The sequence below is a fragment of the Montipora capricornis genome, chromosome 9 (genome assembly GCF_036669925.1).
Source record: "Montipora capricornis isolate CH-2021 chromosome 9, ASM3666992v2, whole genome shotgun sequence".
Lineage (NCBI taxonomy): Eukaryota > Metazoa > Cnidaria > Anthozoa > Scleractinia > Acroporidae > Montipora > Montipora capricornis.
Genome location: NC_090891.1, coordinates 20,321,999 through 20,348,818, shown reverse-complemented (window position 1 = coordinate 20,348,818; position 26,820 = coordinate 20,321,999). Strand labels below are relative to the sequence as shown.

General features: G+C 39.8%; 4 protein-coding genes across 4 annotated transcripts in view; 2 read left to right on the top strand and 2 right to left on the bottom strand.

Annotated features, from left to right (window-relative positions):
- Positions 1 to 2,329, top strand: part of LOC138017837 (calcium uptake protein 3, mitochondrial-like) — a 32,606-nt gene extending 30,277 nt beyond the window's left edge. Inside the window, exon 13 of the mRNA XM_068864825.1 lies at positions 1,737 to 2,329. Coding sequence (XP_068720926.1) covers positions 1,737 to 1,805 — 69 coding nt within the window. The 3' untranslated portion in view covers positions 1,806 to 2,329. The remainder of the gene's footprint in view (positions 1 to 1,736) is intronic.
- A 2,215-nt stretch (positions 2,330 to 4,544) lies between these two features.
- On the top strand, positions 4,545 to 7,586 carry LOC138017841 (thyroxine 5-deiodinase-like). Its single transcript, XM_068864831.1, has 2 exons — positions 4,545 to 6,407; positions 6,706 to 7,586. The coding sequence occupies exons 1-2, from the start codon at positions 5,928 to 5,930 to the stop codon at positions 6,973 to 6,975; spliced, it is 750 nt and encodes a 249-aa protein (XP_068720932.1). The 5' UTR covers positions 4,545 to 5,927; the 3' UTR covers positions 6,976 to 7,586.
- Positions 7,587 to 13,798: 6,212 nt separating this feature from the next.
- LOC138017840 (type I iodothyronine deiodinase-like) lies at positions 13,799 to 16,780 on the bottom strand. Its single transcript, XM_068864830.1, has 2 exons — positions 15,703 to 16,780; positions 13,799 to 14,732 (listed from the first exon to the last, which is right to left on the bottom strand). Exons 1-2 carry the CDS (start codon positions 16,186 to 16,188, stop codon positions 14,448 to 14,450), a joined length of 771 nt encoding a protein of 256 aa, XP_068720931.1. The 5' UTR covers positions 16,189 to 16,780; the 3' UTR covers positions 13,799 to 14,447.
- A 2,908-nt stretch (positions 16,781 to 19,688) lies between these two features.
- Positions 19,689 to 23,074, bottom strand: LOC138016439 (type I iodothyronine deiodinase-like). Its single transcript, XM_068863577.1, has 2 exons — positions 22,452 to 23,074; positions 19,689 to 20,800 (listed from the first exon to the last, which is right to left on the bottom strand). Exons 1-2 carry the CDS (start codon positions 22,941 to 22,943, stop codon positions 20,516 to 20,518), a joined length of 777 nt encoding a protein of 258 aa, XP_068719678.1. The 5' UTR covers positions 22,944 to 23,074; the 3' UTR covers positions 19,689 to 20,515.
- Between the last annotated feature and the right edge of the window lie 3,746 nt (positions 23,075 to 26,820).

The window sequence follows — 26,820 nt, the reverse complement described above, 5'->3', positions numbered from 1 at the left end:
CGGACTAAAATAGCGGAGGACAAAAGAACTATTGTTATTCCGATTAGGCCTTGCTAATTAGGAAATGTTATGTTCGCTTTGTTCTTTTGTTTCATGGACATTAATCATTTCGGATCCGGTATATAAAAGACCAGCAGGAAATTTGAATTGCGTACAGCATTGAGTTAGTCGCTTTGGTCTATTGTTTATTTTCCTGCAAAACTTGGTGTAAAAATAGACAATTTTTTTGACGCTGATGGGGGCAAACCTGAAAGACAATGGACTCTTTCAGTGATATTTGGCAAATTGCAAATTTAAGCCTGCCACCGTAAGCGAGAGATTTAAGCCCTGTTTACACGAGCAAGTTTTCCTTGTCAAGGAAAATAGGGTAAAGTTGACAATTTTTCCTTGACAAGGAAAGCACTGTTAGTAAAAACGGACGTCACGGAAAATGTGGCAGGGAATATTAATAACACAAGTGTTGTGGCCGGGGCACAGCCTAAACTTGTTCATCGTCTACACGAGCAATTATTCCTTTCTTAAGGAAAGCTTGTTCATCATTTACACGAGCAAGGCTAATTGTCGAGGAAACTTGTCAGGGAAAACTTGTCATAAAATCATCTTATTCTAACTTGTTTCTCTATTTTGAGAAGTTCAAGACTTGATTGCCCTTAGCTAACAGGAAAGAAATAAGCTTATATCAAACAAGATTATTCCATTTTTGGAAAAACAGAAGTTTCTGTCTGACGATTTCCATTTGGTGTAAAACGCGACACAAAGGTTGCGTTCGATTGACCGTATTCCGGAATAGAACTATTGCATCTATCAATGTTAAGCCCGGGGGGGCACATGGGGTGGGGAATTTGTCATTTTCTTAAAAAAAAAGTCAGTCAAATTCCCCACACCCGGGACAAAATAATTGGTGGTCAAATGTCCTTCGTTACAGCCCTTACGATGAAATTCCCGTGGTTAGCGTGATCCCTCCCTCCGCGTCTCGGGCTTAACATTAGGGATTTTACGATCTACGACGGCGACGTCAACGAAAACGTCACCTCAAAATATAACTTTGCACTATCGTAAGTTTCTTGCGGTTAGGCCATCTCCTTCGCGTCGTACAATGTGGGCGAAGTATCCTAAAAATAAATTGGTACGAGCGGTTTCAGAGTAAAAATAGAAAACGATAGATTCACATTTGTGCGCTCGCGTTGTCAAAAATCCTCAAATTTGGTGATTTCACGTCGTTGTTGTGCAGAGTACCGATCGAATTTGTGCTAAAACGCGTGCCGCATGTGCAGCACGATTATTTTTCCACTTTTAACCAATGATATTGTTGTTTCGTGGCGTTCTCGTTGACGACCGCGTCGTAAATCGTTAAGTCTCTATTGATAGGTGCATAAATGGAATAGAAGGTAGAAAGCCTTCGTCTTTAATGGAGGTTCACAGTAAAATTGTCAATCACCTGCTAAAATGCCATTTAAAACACATCTTTATTATCCTTGTAAGTTGCTTTGAAACCGTGCCAAATATACCGTGTTAAATCATCACTTCCTGGATTCTTATTCAATCGAACGATAAAGTGTCTTTTATCTCTCTATTTTTAAGACTGAATGTGGGAACAGTATGGTATTGAATCCACAATGTATTATTCCCGTTATGTGGTTCCAACCGATCGGCGGATCCATGGCTTAGTCAGTCTTTCTTGTATAGAAACAATTTTTAAAATGTCTTTTGCTAACATGTTCAATTTTTTCCCTTAGACGTCTTCAACAGAGAAGCAGGGGTGGCAGGGTTTCAAGAAGTGCGTCAAGAAAGAAATGTCTTTGTAGTAAGCTTTGAAAAAACATTGTATTGATTGAAATTATTATGAGGACATAAGTTCGGTGTCTGCTACACGATTGGCTGCCACATAGTCAATTAGATGTATTGTGGAGTGTCTAAATAAATGCTGTCGAGTATTAGGTGAGAATTTATGGGCGCTCCAACGTAATATCTGATGTTATTGTAACTTCATTCTTCCTCTTCAGTTGTACCGGAAGATTCATGTGATGCCCAACAGGGCGCCTCCTTAAAAAAATCTCGCAGTGTTAATAACAATATACCGAATGCTGGTTGAATGTTGTCGAATCAAACCCGAGACCAAATTATTAGACAATAATTCCGTTGGATATGTGACAAGCAATATCATTTAGGTTAATGTCAATCTGTGATATTGTTTTTCCAGCGTTCTGGGTAGTTCACGTTATCGTGGTGATCAGAGCTCTTACACTGTATACTGTTTCCGTTGATTGCGCCAATTACTGTCACGGTGCTAAATTCCAGAAGCATTTTATTAAAATTTAATACAAAGTTATTCCAGTCGCGCTTTCTGGGTATGAGATTTGTTAACTATAACCAACTCAGTACGTCGTGCCATCATGATTATTTACCATCTCATATCCAGTGAGGACTCGTGGAATAATTGTGGAATACGATGACGCATTTGTTGACCAACTGGGTCGCGCGCTTGTTTATAATTACGTTACCAATTAGGCTAAGTTATTTTTGTAATTGTCATGTTATTGTCGTTATCGTCAATACGCCTTTTCTGCATACTGCAGTCATGTATTTTGGTCATTTACGTGAAAAGCGGAAAACTTGCCTAGCGTGAACGCTTATTGTATCCAATCTGCGCATTGGAGAGTAACACACGCTTTTGAAGTGCGTAAACGATATCACAGTAGCCTCTGGAAACAGTAAAAGACTCGGGAAATTTGAAAAAAGCGATGAAATGGTCCTTATTATTAAAGATGTGTTTTCAGTTCAATACAAAATGACCCCTTAGCCTCGTTCATGTGGCAAAACCGCTGATAACTCCAATAAGGGGTATTTTGATGTATAGTCGATCAGGTGGCCTAGTTTTTTTGGACCAATCTCGATGGAAGTAAACGACTAAAAGAAGCAATCAGACGTATGGGGGTAAATGCGTGTTGCAGGCGCTTTTCGCGGGAAAACATCTTTGCAGGGATATATGATTGGTTTGACTTTGCATCTCATCGGATGAGAGCTACAGTTGCCTATCACAACGTAGCAAAGCAGCATGCAGATCATTCTTCGCGCATCTTCATCTTTTGTTGCTTTGGACAAGGATAAAAAGTTAATTTTGACTGGAAAAATTAAAGATTGGCTAACCCATTTTTTTAACTTTGAAAACTCTTGCCAAAACGGCTCTGTCGATTGTTTTAGCACCAGAAAAGCGTGTGGTTTGATCCCAGGCCAAACGACCATGAATTGAAACCTAGTCGTACTTTGAGCAGTTCTAAGTCAGTAGATTTGCATAACAAACGAATATGCTCTGGTGGTAAAGAATTTGCTCGTACTGAAGTGTATACTTAATTTATACTCCTGTCATGCCAACTATGAACAACGTTTTCAGCAATGGCGTGGCGTGGCGGGAATCGATGTATATGTAACCACAAGAAAGGCACAATGTGAGCGCGTGTAACTTAACATCACACACACGTCGTTGTTCCTTGTTGCACGTGGCAACGTGTACATTATGATCAATTTCCTGGTCACGAGAATTCGATTTATCAACGAAGGCGGGATGTTTTAGTAGTTGAAGCACCGGAAATTCGCGGTGATGCATCTCAGTTCGAAATCTCGCTTTGATCAACTCCGTGGTCTTTGATAGTTCCAAATTCATCCTTACACCGATTAGTTTAAGTTTTACTAAAGCTGCTGTGTTCGTTTGAGTTACTTCTTTCTCTTCTTAACCCCAAAGACTGCATGCTTAAAAATACTGCCTTGTATAAATATGGGTTATTTATGATACGCATTCAAGTGCTTTATTGTGCGGTTTTTGAAAAGATTCCTGAAGAACTATGTGTTGATAACTCCATTAAGTGCTCGTGCCTTTTCACTCCCAGAAATGCGCGTTCTTTAAAAAAAGCATACTCTCTCGTAAATTGAATGAAACCAAGAAACCGTGAGTGAATCGTTTAATTTGGAATGAACTAAGCCAAAAAACAAGAGGTGAAAACTATTTGTCGAATTTTTCCTCTGAGGTGCCATTTCTTATGCCCCGTTGCCCTTGGAAAACTCCAGCTAAGGGCATTGCTAAATTTATTATGGATTAATTCATAATTGGGATTTAAGTTGCAAGCACGGGTCTTTATATTTTTAAGTTTGTTTTGCTCCTGTTTGATTCTTGTTCAACGTTAACGATAAGATTAGAATTTCGCGGCTTTTGTTTCTTCTTGGCAATTTGTTACTTTCGCCATAATCTTGACAAAATGGATGGGAGGCCGTTTGACAACAATTCAGTTTTCTTGAGTAAGGAAATCAAGTAACGGAAGCGAAAAAACTTTGGGTGATCTAAAGATAACTCGCCATTGGTTTGCAACCCTGACCCCAAACAATTGCTAAAACAATAGAAAGAATGACGACGTATCATTGTTTCCTTCAAGGGTTTAAAACTTTGTGAGGAAAGGTATATGATTTTCAAAGCGACCAGCCGGCTTCGGTTGTTTAACAATTATTCTACGAGGGCGCGCTGGGCGACTAGTTAGTTATAATCATTTTATATCCAAGAAACCCGAGTAGAATAATTGTTTTATTAAAAACTCCAGGATCAACAACTCTTCCACTAAAGCATCGATTTCTGCCTCGGTCAATGCCTGTCCAAAACGGCTTTTGTCGGCCAGAGATGCAAAGATGTTTTCAGCTCGCTTTATTTTGGACGCGTTCCTTGACCATATTAGGTACAGCAGGTATATTAAGTGATAGCCTGTGTCCAGCGAGCCAATGAAAATGCTGGAAATCTGATATCCGTAGTTCAGATTATAATAAATGTTGTTAGTCAGTCAGGAGCGGTGTTGATAAGAAGGCGATGACGTACCTCCCGCAACGAAACTAGCGGATAAAGTAATCGCTGATGACACTTTTTTTCGTGAATCGACTGAGTGAAGAAAGAGCTGTCGTGACAAAATCCCTCCACACCGGAAAATGTCTATTAAAGAGCGATTAACGACTGTAGCAATGTGCTAATTTGAAGCGCATTCAACGTTTGCTTACGGAAAATAAAAAAAAAGCAAACTGCTTCAGGAAAAATACTGAAGCGCAACACGATATTCTGAAGTTTAGCGGCCAAGGAAGTTAATTCGAAAGCTCGGGTTGTGCAATCGCGTGCAACATTAGTTTCGCCTGTGGTCGACCACACGAAGGACTATTTAAAAGGGGCGTTTTTCTTGCAGGAGGATAAAGAACAACGCGGCTGTCGAAAAACAGGGCTTTTGACAGCTGGTCTCAGTCCGTTTATCTTTCTCCTCAGCAGGTGACGTCATCGGTTTAAGTGGCAAAATACAGAACTTTGAAACGGCTCCGCTGACGAACGAGCCTTTGCACTTCACGTCACTTCTCAGTTGAAAAAGACGCCATTAAGAATTTGGTTTTAAAAAGGGAAGGAGAAAATCTTGTCAAAAGTGCGCGAGACATTGCGTGTTAATGGCTGCAGCTTGCAAGGTCAACGGTAGTTCATGCATAATCGTAAACAAGACTTGTCTAAGCCAGCACATCTTAAAGCTGCTCAGAAGTTTTAATCGGTCAAATCAGTGTCTCAGGGCTTCAAAATGACATTCTTAGGTGTTTCATCGGAACTGAAATTGTGTCATCCTCTAAAAGCAAAGCCAAGATTACCTTGTGCCGGGGTCTCGTGTTAAAATGATTGAGTCCTAAATGACCCGCCTACCTCTTTAACTGGTGCGCAAATTTCTTCGTTACCCCAAAACATCACGCAAAAGTTCATAAGGTCGAAGCATCATTTTATTGAATCAAATTTCTTGCTAGTCAATGATCCCCGCGCATGCTTTCGTCCGTGAGTTTGTTCCAGTTACAACTGACTGGCAGTTTCAACGTGTAAGGAACTGAATCGGCTACACAAGAAAATTGCAGCTGAAGGAATCGACTCCCTGATGCCGTCGATGTCGGTCGCTGTTCCCTTCTACACGGCATCGATAGCCCTTTTGTTAGCGTTCGCTATCCTTCGGTTTCTGTTTTGCACGCTGCTATTTCGAAAGCTGGTCGTCCGTTTGTTCATCAAGTTTGCGGGAGCTGAAATGAGCCAAGACGTCTACGGTGAGAGTTTATTCGGATGGCAGATGTACAAAGCTGTAACTTCAACGTTAATGATAGATCTGCAGAAGAAGGCTAAGCGGGGTATAGAAGCTCCAAATCCGTCTCTCTTCTCTACGGATGGACAATCACGAACTCACCTCTTGGACTTTGCAAGAGAGCGTCGTCCGCTCGTTGTAAATTTTGGAAGTTGCACGTGTCCTGTTTTTATGGAGAGATTGCGCGAATTCAATAGCATCATGGCAGAATTCAGTGACATCGCGGATTTTTTGGTCATTTATATATCAGAGGCGCACCCGACGGATGGATGGGCATTCAAGGTAATGATCTCGACAATATGTCGAGAATTTGAGTGTTGTCTCAGTTAAGTCTAATTTTCGATTAATCCAAGCACATTGCCACTTTAGTCATTGCGTAATATAGTGGACCGTTCATGAGGGAACTGCATAGGTTTTTCTTGTTTTGCTGTTAACGCGAATTTCTGTATGCCAGTGAATGGCGTGAAATTGCAGTGCATGCCTTACGCCAGAAATGCGACGTGTTCATAGAAGAAATGATTAGGCAATGCAAGTCAGCTCAACTGACGCGTGGATCGTTTTGTTTGTTTGCATAATTCAGACAGATTTTGCCGTCAAGCAGCATCGAACTATCGAAGAAAGGATCAAAGCTGCACAGCTGATGTTACATGCATCCAAAGTGCAGGCCCCAGTTTTGGTGGATTCTGCGGAGAACGAGGCAAATTTAGCTTATGGCGCTCTTCCAATTCGTCTATGCATCATTTTGAATGGCATAGTGGTATTTACTGGCGGTATGGGACCTACGTTTTACAAAACTGGAGAAGTCAGAAAATGGCTTGAGAGATGGAAAGAGAGTGAAATTAACGTGTAACCATCAGCTCAATATCAGTGGTATGAATGACTGACAACAAACAAGGAAAGTGACTCTGTTGAGTAACAGGGAACTTTATATCGGTACGTGGCAGTCACTATGCAGTTGAAATACGGAAAATCGTGGACTCGTGGTGGTTTTCCTCTCCATGTGACTATCAAACGCCAAGATGAAGCCTTTACGCTCGTGGAAGCGTGAAGAAAAAGTGGTCATACCTGATCGCATACGTTGCGATATGAGCTCCGGCGAAATGACGCGAAAAATCTTTCGTGAGCCCTTGGCAATACCGAACGAAACCTGTTTGGTTTATACGTTGTAACTCATGCTTTCAAAGGTTTACACATTAGGGAAATGTACTTCAACATCACATGCTCTCAAACTCTAAGAGACCGGCACAATTTAGCCATAGTGAAGAACTAAAGAACCTCAGATACGATCAATTTACACCCGCATAAAACCACATTGCGTGGACTTTGCCTACAAGTGGCGAATCGAAGTCATCAAGCTAGACATAGAAGAATTAGTTATAAACGAGAAAGTTCAGTTGAGTTATTAATCACATAAAGGATAAAACCGCAGAAAAAAATTAAAAACATCAAAGATTTTATCAATGCACTGGTTTTCTTTGTTTTTTTTTTATGCATCAAACCATTGCTTTTGCCTTTTTTCTTTATCTTAGAATAAACATGAAATCTGATTACTATTTTGTTTTGAAGTTATGAAAAGAGAGGAATTGGGATATGTCACGAGATCAACTTGACTGTCTTCCCTTCACCGGAAAAGGGTACAAGTTTCTCTAGTGTTTCAAGATCTCTAGAATGTAGTCGCGCTTAAGAGATCAGACTTGTAAAAGAAAACATTGGACTCATCGCTAAGGAAATTCCAATCTGCGTAATGCCATAAAGTGGTTCAAACAAAGCGTATTGTCCAATTACGACTTGTTTTCTCGTTAAATGACCCCAAAGGGCCTGCAAATAACAAAGGTTTTGAAACTAGGTTCATCACGCGATGGATATTTCGTTTAAGGCGCCTTCCCCCTGCAACAATTCTGCTCGTTTGCTGTTGCCCAGCAAAGCCCGTATGGTACCGATGTTAATCTGTCCCCGCATAAGCCTGGTTTGTTGTCAAACAAAGGTTATATATCGCGTGACATTTCATCTCCGTCGTAAACGACTCATACGCCAGCGCGTGTGTACTCTATGATCAAGGAAGTTAACCTTGATTTACGACCAAAAAATCACTGACACGTTCCACTCGACCAAACGGTCCCTCGTTGGAATGTAATTTGCGTAAAGATACCATACGACATGGGTTTTGTTGTTAAAGGAGCCATAAGCACGCCGTTAGGCTTCAATTACTGTCCATTTTAACAGGTTGTATTCTCAATCTTTGATGGCGGTACCACGGTTGCAAAAAAAGTTTAGATGTCGGATATTGTTTGTAAACCTTACTTTTAATTGCCTACGTGTAGATCATTTCATCACCTTCCTTGTTAATTAAAGGCCATGCAGAATCTATTGGAATTGACAAGTTCCGGTGTGGTCATGTCAGAGACGAAAATTCGAAAAACAAACTGAAAATTGTCTTAGTCGCGTCTAAAAAAAGATTATGACTCGTGATACTTGCTTGGGGTATCGGAATCTCGCGTAGGTAAACCCCAATTTAATGTTCTTTCAAAATCTCGCGTGTTCGATCCATTTTCGCGTGACGTTTCTGTCATCGCGTGACAACAATCCAACAAATCCCCACATGATCACAAAACCACGATACGTTTCTTGCACATGCAATGCCATGAGTTTCTTTTTGGTTGGCAGTCGGCTGGCAATGTTTTCGGTCCAAAGTATAGGGCATTAAATGCGATTTTTTTTCTCTTATTTGTTTTTACTCGTCATTTTCCTTAGCGAAGGGATGGCGGATGGGAAGTTAAACTTCAAGATTTGACATGGAACTGACTGCTAGACATCTTAACTTCAGTGTGCGTCAGTCTCTTCTTTCCCATTTTTTCTACAACGAGTTCACTTTGATTATCTAACGCCGTACTGCATCAATCTAACGTAAGATCAAAAATTGAGTAATTTTTTTGTAAAAAAGTACTTCTGAGCGGCAATATCTTTTTCAAGAGGACTTAATAGATTTGAGTTTTTTAAATCTAATTTGATAAGAATAATAGGTATTACATCAATTTACGTCATTGGGAGCTAAAGCACTCTGTGCAGTCCCGTGAGTTCTAAATGGAAATCCGTTTTCAACGTTAAATAGTCCAGGGCTTATCTCGAAACTTCGAATCAGTCAAACCTCCCGCGATGGAAAAATCAATAGCACACTTCAAAGTCCTAAACTCTTAAATTTCCTCTATTGAGATTACAAAAGATCATCAAAGATAACTACTTTCAAATTCCATTTTGCAAAATAATATAGGGCTGCAAATTGCAAAAGACGACTTCGTCACTGTCGGTTCAGGTTCAGTTTTTGTAACATAGCCACGTACCCAAACCTTTCGCGATTTGAAAATACAGATCTGTGCTCCTTTGTTTTAAATCATAACCTGAAGCGATTTTGAAAAAATCCCACGGCTTATTGATAAAGGCAACAGTGAAGATTTATTTTTAAAGCGTATGATACGGATGAATTGTTGTATTACGGGAAAAAGACACTGATGTTTCCTCAGAGTGATCATTTTTGAACAGAAAATCTTGTTTTCGGTTGAATTGCGCTGACCTTACCCGTTTAAGTAAAACACGTATCTTTTGAAATAGTCAAATCGATGAGGTAATATTTGCAAACAGACATGGAAGCTGTTTGCATTACAAACACTGGGACAAGAAAAACATCTGATCGAATTTCTGGTGTTTTTATTTTCAAACCCCAGATGTTTCAACACGGCATGTGCGTGATCCTTTCTCGTTGTTCCTCTGCAACCTCGTTTATGGCAGATGTGGTTTATTTTCGACAAAGGTCTATTTTTAACCTGTTGAAAGTTTAGTTGTTTGACCTTAAAATGCTGAAACTTTGGAATGGGTGAACGTCAGCGGGACGCCTGTTTGCAGATTTTATTTTTTGGTTGCTATCTATTTTAACTGAATTCCATCACGAAAAGTGAAATCCATCACGATTTCAAAGAGGTGCTAAGAATACTCACCTCAACTTAGAAGCTACATTAATAAAAAAAAGATAACAAAAAATGTTTCAAACTTTTGAAATTGCTCATGTAGTTTGATTGATAATGTGTCGAAAGCTAATTTAGGAAAATAAAAGGAAAGACAATTTTATCAATCTCTTTGTTCTGCATAGAATCCAAAACAAACGTGTGCTCTCTTTTTGCATCACACTAAGTTTTGAAGATGTAAACAAACCAAATTTTCAAATGATAGTGCGTTGTTGACGCTCGAATAACAAGTCTTAAATTTCGTCAGTGTTTCTTTCACAAAAAGCACATTATAGAAAAAAAAAGCGTGAAATTAAGAAAGTTTAAACTGTTATTGATATCTCTCTTGGGCTTATTGTGTTTCCTTATTCAAAATATTTTCATTTCAATCCAGCTGACTGTTGTCAAAGGTGAACGCCCGCGGAGATGACTTTTCGGACTGTCTTGTCCTCCTGGGAATGAATGCACCGTATAGTTCCTATCGTAGCCTAGGCATCCCTTATGAGGTGCCGCTGTGGGGCCACAAGCTAATTCATTTACTAACGTTGCTCTTAAAATACAAGCGGCAAGTCTAAATATCATTGTGACAATTTAATTCGTGTGAAAAATTAGCCATCTTTTGGTGGGACTGTATTTTAAAAAAACACGTTAAAGAGGTACAGATCTCTTTCTGACTTGTATGGACGATTTGCAGTCATCGGAGAGCATATTCCCTGAACAAGCGAGAAAAAATTTTCTTTATCGTGCGTAGACGAACAGAACCGAACCTTCATCGGTGGTTTCAGTGGTTTAAGGCATCCTCTCGTCAACAAGGGGAACGCAGTTTGTTTCCTGGCTGAACCGTATTTTTAGTTGTCTTCTCAGTTAGCTGTGTTCATTTCTGTTCTCAACGTAACAATTTATGAGTTAACGATTAAATGATAGATATGAAATGAATCATATATTGAACTGCGGATATTAAATCAAGTGAAGCTATGATCCTCGCAGTTGCGTAGAGAAGCCTGGAAATTTCAGGACTGAATTTTTCAGGCTTCTCCACGCAATTGCTGAAATTGCATTGATAACTGCGAGGATCATAGCTTCACTTGATTTACGAGTTATTCTGCCAGAAATCCCTTTAAATTGCCCTCAAAGCGGAATATATTGGCGGTCCAAAGTAAATAAAGGAACCAGTCATTGTCAACCCTGATGTACTTGATACATGTTTCCAAGGGCCCGTTTCTCCAAAGTCCCGAAAAGCCATTTGTGAACTTGCCAAGCACTTGTACAGGAAAGCCGATTTTTTAACATGTTTTCACGGTAACAAAAAGCAAACTGACTATGAAGTTTGATGACTGAAATCCTCTCCGTTCTTGAGATGCAGAGGGAATTGTGACACCCGAAAATGGCCCATTAAGTTTCGGGACTTTCGAGAAACTGGCCCCAGGGCCGGGTTTGGGGCGTGCATTACCCATCGACTTGGGAGTGGTGTCCTTGAATGGTCTTTATAGATCAGTCCGAGCGACGATTTTAATATGCATCTAACCGTTAATCTGGAGATCCAACTTCAATCTCTAGTTGAACCACATTTCACTTGTATACTTAGATGTGTTGATTTCTGCTCACAATTTAACTTTGTTATACATTTTCTATTTGAGAAATAGATCATCTTTGTATTTGTCAAAAGCGGAAAGCAATTTCCTTTGCAGAAGGGTTTCTATTGATAGGAGTCATTAAGATTTTCCAACCTTAACTCCAATCCAGTAATAAGACGATTGCGAATACGTAAATACAAAACATTTATGCTTCAAATCCAATAGACCTCAATGAGGAACGCAAGTGCCTCAAATGGACTATCTAACAAAGTAAAGATGTTATTAAAATTGACCATAGCATTGTCGCTTAATTCTGGCCTGACAAATAGGTTATTAAATTACACAACAATAACTGGGTTGTCATGTTGTATATTTATATACACCAAATTTGAAACGCTGAAATGCCATCAGCCCTATTATTTCTTTACACATTAGTTTCTACTCTGTCCGCCCCCGCTCACGGCATAGACCATTATTCTTATTTCACGTCTGTATGAGGCTGAAGAAATTTCCTTCAAAATGTGATTAAACTCTGATCCGCATTATTTGTCTAGAAATTTCAGTTGACTTTGTTGTCTGGCTAAGTTTGAACATCGAACTATACCATTAGAAAGTTATTCTCTTATGGTTCCCTTCTCTTTCTATTTTTCGGCAGAGGAATTTGAGGAAAAAAATTAAAATTGCATTGGCAGATTCGATACGCGTGACTGTCATGTTTATGCTCTGTATACATAGGTGGTCCAACTAAGTAAATCACACGAAATGTCTTTCAAATAATATTCCCCACTGTGAAGAAATGGAGAAAGGAAATTAACGTTAATTGGAACGTATCTGCCTCGAGAAGCTTGTAATGAGCTCCTATTCTCTCAGTTGACCCTCGGAAATTAAACTGAGGCCCATTCAGTGCGAATTCGCACGTTCAGATAATCTTAAGGGTTTACACAAATATTGACAGACATTTGTTTATGCGGAGATGAAAAGAACTGGACTCACAGGCACCGTTTTACTAACAATGCCGCCTTAACCAACACACTTACGATGGACAAGTTTGACAGGGCATCACCGATACCAACGTCGATACGGTCTCCTTTTGTTTGCTAAAATCGCCCCCTAATTGATTGTCCTTTGACCACTTGAACTTGTTTTGTTTTGAGCCTCTCTCCGTCATCGTTTCATTGTTTCATCACTCATTTTCAATGATTATTAACACCTAATTTGTGTCAAAGGAATATGCACTTCGCCAGCTTAGCACAAGTCACGATATAATTTTTTCGTTTGCATGAGCGACCATGTCTCTTTTTCAAAATCAGCGCAGTGTCTTTGGGCCCAACACTTTTTGGTGAGCGGTAAACCCGACTCAAGTTGATACTTGGCAGTTGTTGTTTGCGAAAACCTTTTGACCAAACAATTTTACAGGTTGAGAGCAAAACCAATTCTCTCTAAAACGATGATCGAACCAGCAGTCACAGTGAACAACAGCTAAACTTTAATTTCTCGTGCTCAACAGAACTTTTTTTCACGAGACAGTAAAATGATTTGAATGTTTGATACAGAAAGCCTCAACAAAGGAATTGTAAACATGTAAACAGTTACGAATGCCTTCCGGCCTTTGGTTTGGAACACAATAATGTTAATTAAGTGCGTTGTACAGCGCCGATTTCTTGCAGTGGGTCGCGTGACTTGCTCGTCTGGTTCAAATTTAGTTCAAGGAAAGAGCCTACCAATTCTTGAACTTTGACGGATTGTGTGGATGCGTTGTCCAAACTCGGGGATTTAATAAGCGGTGAAATACGTCAATGAGCTTTGCGACATTTAGAGCGACTGCCCGTTGACTTAACCCTATTGGGGGCAGGCAAAATCAACACGAACCTTCTTTTCAATCGCACGCAATCTGTGCTAATCAACTGGAACTGACGTTTACCTCAATGGTGATTTAACCTTTCCACAAAAATCCTTTTTAAAAACTTTCCAAGTTCACGCTTTAGGAACAATTACTCGATCCTAATAATACGTACAATATAAGCGTACAATACCTCAGTTTGAACAACGCTATACGATCAAACGCGGAAAATAAAGGTCTATATGCAGGACATACAAGAAATTGTTCGCTAGGATAAATTTTACTTTATTTACAATGGGATAGCACTTTCTAGATAATAGACAAAGCGCCTTTTTTACATCGTATATAATAAAATAACTTACAAAGGCCGACTTTTTTCTTTTATCAACAATCGTTTATAACACTGAACTTGAAATTACAACCGGCGCGACTCTCTAAGAAGTTATTTCTAGAGATTCATGACCACACTGCGAACGCCTTCCCTTCTTATCTGTTAAGCAAACAAATAGGGACTTAATCAAAGGCCAACCTGAACAAAACCTACAAATAATCGCTTTGTTTGAGATACACCGAAATGTAGCCAGAAACTAAAAATATTCTTATCCGCCTTGAAGCGTTCTTAAGAATTCCTTCTTGAAATCTTGAGGCCTTATAATAACAAGTCAGCCCCTCTGTAAACTTGCCACGTTATTGGTTTTTGTAAAACCTTCCGGATTTGGAAGCCTGACACTAGCTGAATTTGCCTGATGATCGTTTCTGGGGACCTGAAATAGTCAGAGGGAATGTGCAGGCTTCGATTCGCGATCCTTGTGTTGCTGTTGCTCCATCGAAGCTGTTGAGCCAATCCGTGTGCTTACGGGAAGTTCGCCTGCCAAAGCAACTTTTCCCCTCCCCTTGCCTTCTAGTTGCCTCATCACGCCCTTTGGCGCTCTGATTTAGAAGATTCGGCCTTGTGCTTTTTAAGCCACTGTTTCACCTCCTTTGGCGCGTAAAAAGTAGGTCCTATTGCACCGGCGTATTCGACTTTATTGTTCTTTAATATGTAGAGTCTTATAGGGAATCCGCCGTACGCTTTGCTTGCTTCATCGTCCATCGTATCGACTACAACGGGGCAGTCAAACTTGAATGAACTCAACATAAGTCGCGCAGCCTGGCATCTTTGCTCCAAGGTTTCGTGCTTTGGTATATTGACGTTATTCTGGAAGGCAACACAAACTGACTCAATTTCTTAAAATAGTGAAAGTGGTTGCAAAGGCTGGTCTTTGCCAGACCATTTATGAAATGCGCACCCCTCAGTGACGGCTGCGACATTTTAACAGTAAATGAGAGTTTTAATTTCGATAGATTATTAAGGGAGAAATTAAATTAATAAATGTTGTGTTTTACGGCAATTCAGGAAGTATCTCACGCAAATGCGAATAGATTCCCATGGCAAAATACCAGGGTTGCGTGCCCCATGGATATATTTTGTGACGTTCTCTGCATCTGCTTTACCCGACCGGTTGGCACCGTATCGGACAGCCGCACGGGGGGTTGTGGGTTCAAAACTCGGCCTAAGAAACTCTCGGGGTCTTTAAATAGATCAGGGGAAACTTCTGTTCGTAACGTTAAATTTGCTACTGAGTGGTTAGACCGGAAAGGAGCAGGGATACTTTCAATTACCGTTTAACTTACTGGGACTTTCGCAAGGAGCTGGGAGCGCAGGGCGTTTTAGTCTGTGGCGTAAAAAATGCGTCATTTGCAGTTGTCATTAACTTAAAACTCGGATCGATAACACCAAATCCATGTTGGTCTTTAGATCTCTGTGTGCGCCTTGTTTTTTTCTTCATACAAAGATATGTCCCTTTTTCAAATTTCGGACCATAAATCTTAATTTTAAGATTTCGAAGAACGCGCATGCTTGTCTGGCGCCTATTTTAAATAGCTTATTACTAAAAATACAGATCTTGAAAAGTTTTCTGAAAAGGATCTCCTTGAGAGTCAACATCGATACTATGAATGGAGCTACACCCAGCCAGCAGAACTGATCGCTTAAATTCGAATAGTCACACTTAAGTGTTTGACTTGACAGAAACTTGAAAGACATTATGTTAAGCGTCACATGTCCAAAAAGTGATTTTAATTTAGTGAAAAGAAACGGTTTAAGGCTTAATAGGGATTGCTCTTACCTCGAACGCCCAGCCATTTGAAGGATGTGCTTCTTCGATGTAGACGGTAAGGAAGTCGGCCACGTCATGAAACTGATGCGCAATCTCTAAAAACTCTTTAGTTCTTGCTCTGAACACGGGGCAAGACCAACTGCCAAAGTTTAGCACAAGAGGACGGTTTCCCCGGCAAAAGTTCAATAAATGAGGATGCGAAACACCATCCAACGTTACAACCGAGGGATTTGGCGCTCGTTGTCCAAAACGCGCTGATTTTTGAAGGTCACCCAGAATTGTAGAACGCACCGATTGGAACATGTTCCACGAAAAGAGCGAACCCCAATAGTCGTCGATGGGCAGATCCAATGTCGTGACCGTCTTTCCCAGCTTGGCTACGATCCGTTTGCTGAAGGGAACGATGCGGAGAATCCGAAGACACAAAAACGCACAAAAGAGTAGAACAGTTCCCGCGCAATTACGAAACACGGTTGACATTTTACGCAGCATCATGGTGCGAATGCTGATTTGTCTTTCTTTTTTCAACTATCCAAAGCGCTCTCTTACCGGTCGATCGTAGAGTTTAATCTTCGAAGACGACTGTGTCAATTTATATATAACCACTGAGCACCGAAGGAATGTCAAAAATTTTGCTTTCTGGGAATTAAAAACACTTGTGAGAGATCTGACCTTTCACATGGTCCTTTCGTGAGGTGGAGATGACAAGCTTGTTTCTTGAATACGAGTGCTGCGCAAACATACCGGAATTAGCACACGGACTCACGCACGGATGCCTTTTTCCTCGCTCCAGCGTTGTGTGGTATTATTCCCACGCGCCTATAGTCACAGCAAACGTTTTTGAGGCCTTGGGGAACCGTCAATGCAGGCGTGTATGAAGCGGTATATTTCCATGCTGGCCTAGGCCAGCTTTCCTGTGCACTTCTAGTTTTCCGAAGTGACCCCTATTTGCTCTAGAAATTGGGCTCATCACGAAAAGGTCGTCTCATATCTTAAGCCTCTTAACGTGAAGAACTGATATCTCATTTAGACATCGCTGCCGGCCTATCCATTGGAGCTTGTGTTGTCGTGTTTAACAACTTAATCCTATGTTCAAAATAATTTATTTGGCAATTACTTCGGCGATTTCCCCTACGAACATTGATTTTTTTTTCAATTACACAATAGTGCAACTGGTTGCATTTTGACTGTGGAAGTGTAAATATTATTCAAACAGATTTCCAGGATTAGTTATAGTTTTAGACTTAAACTTTGAAATTCCATGTTTTGCGGTAATCTAGGTAACCTTTTAGTTTGTTAATTTTGCACTTTCTCACCACAGTATGTGGCCGTTAGTAAAGAACTCTTGACTCTTGTAAACATTGCGGTGATGTACTTGTAAGACACGAAAACCACTTTTCGCGTTCTCACAAGGATTTTTACAGCTATAAAATGACTTCTTAATTTACAATAATAGTTTGTAAAAACATGAATGAGCAAACGCAATGCCAAAAAAAAAAACTTAGTTTGTCTTATTAACAAAAATATAAATCTTCTACATACAACTTTTCTCGTATTTGCATCATTGGTTGAAATCATGGGCACTTTCCAAATACACGCTATTGAATTAAAAAAGACAATTCGTTTCTACGGATTCTCATGTTTATATTTCGAACTAATCAAGAGTAAAAACCTTGGAATTTAGTTTAAATTAAAAGACAAGACAGACGAGATCTTTAACGAACTCTTTAAATCCACGGAACAACTGAAGCAATAACAGGAAGTTTTAGCTTAGTTTAAAGTGTAATGTTTTTTAAAATAAACGCCAGTGAACGCTGTTGTATTATAGCGATCGCGAACCAAATACAGGCATTTTTAAGAAAGTGGTATCGTCCATCGGCATCTAAAAATAATAGAACAATTTCTTTTCCGTGTTTAAAAAAGTTGAAAAAACCTGAAGATTGCATGTGCGATTAAAGTTAAGTACATTGTGCGAGTCTAAGTAATTGTAAGCCGTAAGGTTTTGCGGTGCGCGTGCGTTAATCAAACGCCGAGACGTGAAAACATCCATGTGGTGTCATTTCGGTATCGTGTTTATCCTTTTTACGTTAAGCATTTCAGTGCCAACATCGCAGAGTTAGATGTGATGTTTCATCCTGAATTTATGCTTTAAAAGACTCTTAAAGAGTGGGTTCCGGAGTATCGATTTTGAAGGATCTATTGTCAACTTTAAGATTGGTTTGGCTTCACTCGAGTCATTTCAGGTTTTGGAAGCCGCAATAACTCTTCCTTTAATGACGTATTTTCTGGTACGAATGCGTAGAATATCTATTTGATATTAAAACTGTTGCATACCTTTCATTTCAATGGCTTGTGCTAAATTGTTGGAACATGACAGTCACTGTAACTCTTCCTCTTATATCATGTTCTTCGCTTCTGGAAAAAGAGGAAAATACGTTAAGCACATAGTCAATTACATTAAGATGAAAGGGTCGCCAGCCGAGCGCATGATTTCAGAAAAAAATAGGTTAATACTAAGTCAATGTTTCAAATTAACCAAAAATTTGCCTGAGGAGTTTTGGTCGAACTTTGCGTGACATTATCTGCGTGTTTTCGGCTGTTTATCACTACTGCAAACAGAAGCCAAGCACGCGATCACAATGACACAGCAAATAAACCTTAAAAAGCGAACTATCTGTTGCGAATTCACGACTTATGAACAAATTTACAGTTGTTTCGTTCGCGACAAATTAAACAGATTTGTTTCAACACTTAGGAATCGTTTTATTGATGCAGACAGAAAAGTTATCAATGGGTCGTAATCCCTTCAAGCAGGCAAGGACGATGCCAAAGTATAAGGTTGATTTTTTTTTTCAAGAGATCGAAGTGTGACAAACCAAATGCGAAAAAAGCGATAGTTTTTTAAGGTTAGGCCTATAGAAACTTTTGTAAACATTTGTCATGACGTCTTTGCCGGTAGAACACATCAAACTGCAAACGCGTCAAAGCTTTTGCGTCCATCCGCTTTCAGCAAGAATTTGTTAAAGGCACTCCACATTTTCTTTTTTGTTCTTTCTTTATGGGAAACGTCAAAAAGTTACACGTTCGCTGTACTTGGTGAGTTCAGTTGCGACCTCGAGAGCTCTTTCCACGGGAATTTCTTCCCTTTCTTACGGGAAATGTCAACGGAGTTTACACGCAAGTTCTAAATGATAAGGTTCTGTCCGGCCTCGAGAGCACATTCTCAACGAAAACAGTTTTTCTCAATCTTATTGCCCCTTCAGATATAAGGGGAGATTTATTTTTCATGTTTGACTTATTAAGTGTCTTGTTTTTTTCAGCTAGACATTTGGCATACAAATTAACTCTTTTCTTTTGGATGATTCGTTGATTCTCTCTTAATTGTACTTAAACCTATATTGCCTCATTGAGACAAAATAGAAGTTGATTTTCGTCTTCGTCTTGCAGCTCAACGCCTTTGAACTGTACACAATCTCGGAAAAATAACTTAGTTTCCTGTCGGCCCACCTTGTTTTTCATTCAAAACTTCTAGATTTGTTCACTATTGTGTAATGCGACGCAAAATTCGAATTTACGTCATCAAATGTTTTCGTAATTCTTAACTGTTCACTTGAAATAAAGTAGCTATCTTCGAGATTCTAATATCGAGGACCCGCCCAATATAGGGGCTGTAAGTGGTTGCGAAATGTAGCGAAACGTGAAAAGTTATGACCCTTCTTGTGCAAGACCAATACATGCTTAGCGGCGTCAATTTGTTTCCAAGGTGTTTTGGGGCCTTAATTGAAAACGATCGTTTTTCCGACGAACTCGAAACGACTTCGCCAGTCTGGGTTCTTTGATGTTAAAGTACTGGCTTGGAGATCACCAAACAGTATCAAAAGAAACTACTTCCTCTTTTGCCAAAAGGAGCAAGTTCGAATTTCTTGCCTCAAGAAGAAATCACGAGGAGTCACTGGCAAGTAAAACGGCTCTGATACAAAGTACGAGCACACATGTTCACGATTATTATTGTTTCATTTTATTTGTCCCTTGTTTGCAAGAAATTAAAGAATGCCCTAAAGGCCTTGAACGTGAGGCACTTGGATCATTAATGACTTTTCGGTAAAAGCAACCGCGTATTTTGCATGATGGTTGCCTAAAATTTTAGCCACGGATGAAATGATCGGTGTTATGACTACAATTCATTGGTTCAGTATATACTCAGTCTTAAATGTTTGTATATAAATCGATATATTACCAAAGGATGTTAATCTGCGGTATGTCAGTATGCATTGTGCTTTCAGACACCCGGCTTGGCTAGCCATTTCTATATCATTTTGTCTTTTGCGAATGACAACTATATTGCTACTTTACATCAGCACGTGCGGGGCGGCCCGTCGAAAGTTGACGGTCCACTGAGCGCGCGTGTCCCTTTTGCTCTCACCGCCAAAGGCTTTTGATCGATTCCTTTACCATTCCCTTTTTTTAAAGTCAAACTGTGGAAAAAATTTCAATTTTGCCTTAAAACTGTTTTGAATTACTTCGACGAACTGTTATATGTAACGAGAAGGGACAACGATGGTACAAAATTATAAGTTCATATATCACTCGAGAGTATTCGTGTATATACTGCAGTGTCCACTAAAGGGTACTTCGGAATCAGTGGAGTATAAGTTCAGTTAATTAGTCTCATTTTAAGATTTCATCCACAAACTCGTACGTTGGAGTTGTCTTTTGCAACCCACTGAATCACACTACGGAAAGCGCTCGTTGTCTCCGACTGAAAGTTCTCTTTGAGTCGAGGTGTTATATGGAAATACATCCTTTACCGAGTCTCTTGTTCCTAAGCTCTGTGTCTCATATTCTTATGCAACGTTTGGGTGTAAGATTGAAGCCATTCCTTGACTTCGTTTAGATTGTAAAAGGTAGGACCAATGCCGCCCGCGTATTCCACATTTCGCCCTCGTAGGATGTATAGTCTAATTGGCATTCCCGCATAAGCTTTATTTGTTGTTCCGTCCATGTTGTCCACAACGACCGGGCAGTCGAACGCCACGGTGTCTAGCATCACTTGCGCTGCGCCGCATCTTTGCTCCAGCGTCTGATGTGTTGGAATGGTAACGTTGTTCTAAATAGAAGAAAAATGGTGTTTTTAGTGAGACTGAAATCCACCTGATCTCTCTTACAAGCCCGCGACTAAGTTACTGAAGGAGATGCGAATCAGTTCTCCGGCTCGAAGTTCAAGGAAAAAATAGAGCAATGACAGTAATATAGGATGGTAAAAAATTTAAACAGTTTCAAAGTTGAGTTAGTGGGCAAAACAACAATGTGGAGGCTACGACATGTAATCTTTGCAATTTGTGCTTTGGTTCTTGAACGTCCCAATAAGTACAATAATTTATGAACAAGTACATGTATCACGTGACGGAGCCAACGCCGTCCAAACGGACAAAGCTGATTTCTTTCTGGCACTATCTGCCATTAAGTTTCCTTCCTTGGAACCGAGGAGGGCTCGCTTTTCAGAAAATCTACTTCTTGGAAGGTCACTTCGAAAACACTCACACCTTGAAAGTGTCATATAAATGGTGACAATTGGGGATTACGTTGACCTCAAAACACCTTCCACTAACACCCCAAGTGATAAACATTACAAACTGGATCTACCTCTGAATAAGAAGATTTCGTTTAAGGGTCATATTTAGTATTTCATGCAAAGGTCAGAGACCACCGCGGACTTGGGTGTTATGAAACTCAGCACCATGCACTCCAAGAAGTTATGCGATGGGGCTTATCACTTGAATAGCTGGTCAAGACCTTAGTAAATAAAAATGACAGAGGTTTAAACAATTTAGGTAATGCATTGGTTTGGTGCCAAGGCAAACAATATGCTGCAGGGCTGTCTTTTTTGCAGTGATCAACGCTGTCGATATTTTGTTGAAATGACAGATCATTTTTCGCAGTTTCAAACTCTTAGAAAGATTGAATAAAATCGTTAAGCTAAAACGATGGAGCCGGTTCTATTTATCAAAAAAATTTTCTGACAAGTTTGAAACACGATGAAAAACAACTTTCTACTGTAAATTTAACAGTATGAAGGTAATTTTTAAATTCGTTAGTTTCAAAACTGATCCCTGGGAGAGACAAGTTAAGAAAAAGACACTTCATAAAGTTCACGACTTCTTTATTACTTGAGGCGATTTCTGTACACGTTCATGCACGTTCAGTGGGTTTTGCTCGGGTTTTTTGCAAATATTGTATTAGGTATGCGCCAGTGCCAATCAACTGCAATTTACTGCATTTGCTATTTTCTTCGAGGGGTGCCCGCCAGTCACTTTGAAATCATGCGATTGATTTTTTACATTTTTTTCCAAATAATCGAAAACCTTGAGACTTCCTGGGGACCGCATTTGCGGTGCTATAACCCCTTCTTTATCTTCACAGCGAAGATTTCAAGGTATGAAACTTGGAGTGGTCGTGTCTTTTTGGTATCTCGAAGACAAGTAATGGAAAGATATGCTTTTTTAGCGGAATACTTCTGGGTCTTGGTTTCACCAACGGTTGTTCATTCCTTTCAATAAACGCCCCCACTGGTTTCAGGTAAAAGACGTTAAGGGCTTGTTCCCAACCGCTCGCCATTGAAAATTTAGGTGAGCGATAGCCCTTGTCAGTGTGGGCGAAGTGAAAAGTATGGACTTCAATTTCAGTAAGCCCATATTATAATGTCTGGAGGTTTAGCTTAATGGGGGATAACGACTTAGCCCGGAGTGGGTTTAGCTTACCTTAAATGACCATCCGTCACAAGGATGTGCCTCTTCCACGTAAACTGTCAAAAAATCAGCCACGTCGCTGAATTCGCGTACAATGTTAAGGAATTGACTCACTCTGGCCCTAAAAACAGGGCAGGTCCAACTGCAGAAATTGATCACCAATGGACGATTCCCCTCGGAAAAGTCTAGAAGTTGACGTGGTCGGCCATCCAGTGTAAAAATCCGGGAGTCTGGGGCAGAATCTCCAGTTACGTGGACAGACTTCTGAAGCTCAAGCAAAATGGAGGATCGCATGGAGTCGAACATGGACCGCGTAAATAATGACTGCCAGTAATCTTCTCGTCGAATCGTAACAGTCGCAACTTTCCTCATCAGTTCGACAAGTAACCATTGCGAACAAGGAAAAAGTTGAACAAGTCGCAAGATTGAAAAGACGAGGAACAAGACTAGTGAGCCGGTGTAGTATAGAAGAAGGACAGATATCTCGTTCATTTTCAACAGCATGTTACTGACAGATCTTGTATCTCACGGCAAATTTGCGAAAGAGCTTCTCTCTGCTCGGCGTCTCGAGTGAAAATGAGGCAGGCCAAGGGTATGCAGAGAATTTATTTGGCCGCGTTCTTTTCATTGTTGATTAACGAATCTACCAATGTTAGACCGTCTTTTTATTACGCTCCAACTGATCGGTTCAACAAGGGGACGGATTAGCCCGTATTGGTTTGTTTGGTCTACTTACTTTTGGTATTTAGCGATGACGGCTTTCCAACTAAATTAAACAAAAACCCATCACAGCGGTCTACCTCTGCATGCATTAGACACAACGATGATTACAGTTGAGAACCTTTTCTTGTGAGGTATTTTCATCGACCTTAATTTGTTTTGCAAACCATTACGAGCACGCACGCCATCAAAGACTCTTGTTGTTGTTGCACAATCAACAATGATCCCGGCTGATTTTTGTCCAACGCAGACATACATTACAAAATTTCACTCGCGCCTTAAGGCAATGAAACTGCATAGATGGAACATCGACCCTTACACCGTGAACTTAAAATAGAGGCTTACGTGGAAACCAGCTAAATTTACGCTTGTTCATGCTGAGTCGGTTGCTTTATCAGCGGTGACTCTGCCGGCAAGTTTTGCGTGATTTCGATACTGTTAAACAAACGTAACTTCAATCACGCGATGAACACACCAGCAGCTCACGCACAAAGAGTTGAAGGAACTTTCAAAACGGAATTTCAATGCTTTCATTAACGAAATGACATCAGAATCAACTATTCAACTTCCGATGAACATAATTAAAGAAATGATTCCTTCCGTTGTAAAATTTCGAGTTCTCAGTGTGTTGCTCTTGTGGAGCAATTAGCTTCCTTGGAGTGGACGATTGTCGGTCGCGGAGAATTAAAGGCGGGATATTTGGCGACGATTGGCTCCGTTTTTGGCATTTGAACCCCCGCGGCAAATAACGGTAGTTCATTACCAAGACATGCTTCAATAATCAAGGCTTGTAGGAACTTGTTGAAAACTCTGATGCAGCAGCGTCAACGAGTACACGTTGCAAGATGTTAGAAAGTGCGCTCCTTTTTTATATTTTTTCCTCTATCGAGCGCTTTATTTTTACCAAAATAACAAATTATTTGAAAGCTTAGGTCCTGATTCAGTATTTGTAAATGATCTGTCAAATGAAAGAAGTTCAGTCGTTGAATTTGAATTGGCCATATAGCTGCTAAAATTACTAATCAAGCCCATGGTTATAATTTTTCGTTAAGCTCGAAAACTAACTGCTTGTCAATTACGCTGAAAACAATCATCTTAAGACAAATATGTTAGAAGAAGTGGGAAATGTCATAAAATGAAACAAGGTGACCTTTTCCAAATCGAAGCAAACAGCTTACTAGTTTTACCAAAGGAAATGCCAAAGTTTTTTTTTAATTGAAATGGAAACAGACTGAAAAAAGCTTGTTGAAATCAGAAATATTTCAGCCATTCGATTCATGACAGAATTTTACGAATTTTAGGGTTGCGAGGTCGCTGCCGTGATAAATGCGCAAAATTCTGATTTTTATTGAGTGTTTTAACGATTAAAAAAAGAGCGTATAAGGCGCTTTATAACTGGATCAAGGCCGAAAAAATAAAAACAAATGCAGACAAAACACGTTCTGACTTAAATATTACCAGATGAATGAATTATTGATGATCCAGGTCACTTTGATCATATGTAGTAGGCCATGCGAAAACTCATTAAGTTTGATTATTGCTGAATTTCACCATTTGTCTTCGTCTAACTCAAAGAAACGGGGTCGATAGACAAAACATTCGAAAGTACAAAAAAGACAGGCAAACGTATTCTGCACGCGAGTTTCTTAACATTTCGCGAGACACAAAGAAACGAAAAATATGAACTTTGAGGAAAATGTACTCGAGCCTTGTATGCCCATCCATTGAATAAGAGCCTTATTTATTCAGCTAGGATTATCTCTTTTCGCTGTCCTTTGAGACGGTCAAACCGGGAAAATACAGTGCACAGTGAATTTGTTCTCATATTTTGCGCGTTGCCTTAAAAGGTGTTGAACAGATACGAATATTCTTGTTCACTGAACTCTCAATTGAGAGTTGTGAAATAAAGAGAGAAAGACTACATTTTCACCCTCACGTATGAGTAACTCGTTATCAGACAATTGCTATGAAGATGGCATTTTTGCACGAATTGGTCCCAATACGTGACGTATTTTAGGTAACCTTCGAAGATTCAGTAAGCACCGTTAATTGAAGAAAGCGAGGAAAATTCGAAGAAGTTTGATGACGCGCGTTTCATGAAATTGAGCTGTCTAACGTAAAATTGTTAAGAATTACTGCCGTTTTGCTTTGTATGAGACCTCACACATGCTGATTTATAAGCTTTTAATCTAAAGTTTAATTGATAAACTCGTTTATGCTCTTGGTCTGAGTCTATTATTCCTCTATTTTGTGGGTTCTTGCATTAGCAATTAATTTGCATGACGCGAGGCAATGAGGTCTATAAACAATTCTCATTTCAGAGTAATTGCTTTCGGAAATGCTTTTCAAAGTCTCTAATGATCTTTTCAGCCTGACTGGTAGTTTCGCTTCGATGGCTTTTCGATAGCATATCACCTCAGGTAATGCTTTTCCATTCAGTTCACATCTTTTTTTCGATTCGTAGTTGAGTGGAGTGTTCCTTTACTTGTCCACTTTAAAGCCATTCAGAGATCTTCTATAATGCACACCGCGCTCAAATTTTAGCCAATCAGCCACGAAAACGATAAGGAACGTGCATAGCGGACAATGCGAGCTCCAAAGAGCAAATGCATTTTTTGCTCATAAATCACTCAGCAATAAATTACTTCTGGCGGCGGTGCTCTCAAAAATAGCTCAAAGGGATGTATAATTAGTTTCTAAAATGCAAGCAATGCAAATCTGCGCAAACACGAAAGCGCGAAATTTTACCTATCTTGCAATCAGCATGGCTTTTGCAGAAAATGCCTTTCCGATGCTTCCAATTGGTCCATAGATTTTTTTCTGCGAGAATATCGAGTTCGGATGCACTTATGAAATCGGGAGAGCATTTGATTCTAAAATTGCTCGTTTCTATCGCGCTCTACAAACTTCCTGCTTGCATCATCGCAATGATATACGTACGTAAGAATTGTTGAACAAAAACTTGTGGCAGAGATATCGTTGACGTCATCCTTTTAATACAATTTATGTGCAAGCTAGAGCCTTTATGGGCAGTCGAAACAAAGGCTTCGTTTGTTCAAGGGCTTAGAGTATCTTCCTTTTTGCCCAAAAATTTCTGCAAACCGTAATGTTCCCTTGACTAAAAAAAAAGCCTGAAGTTACCGAGAATTTTTTATTTAAAGGTGGCACAGGGATACTCGAAAATGACCTCTTGCCAACCAGTTCGGATGCCTTACAACTAAGGCAAAGAAGAGGAGTTAGGACATAAAATTTGGTTCAGCTGATAACTGTCCTCTATGATTGAAATTGTCGGAATGTTAATAGTAGTGTTTGTAAATCTAAAGAGAAGAGATATAATTTATTTTCGATGATGACTTGATGAATGAGCTGTGGCCAATGGCACAAATATCTCCGCGCGTTTGTTGTTAAGTGTCTCAAGTATATGATACGCAACAACGGTGAATGAATTGGAATCTGGCACGAGTTACTCTGCTGAGCAGAGTTTGACCGGTAAACTCGGGATTCCGTTCGAAATCCATACGTACAATGTCATAATATTTCTCCCTATTTGCACTAATCCTTGGTTAAGTAGAAAGTTTACGCTTTGAAAAACTGTTTCCAGAATATTGGACCTGAATGCTTCCACTCGTTAACTTTATTAGCGATTCTGACAATCATACAA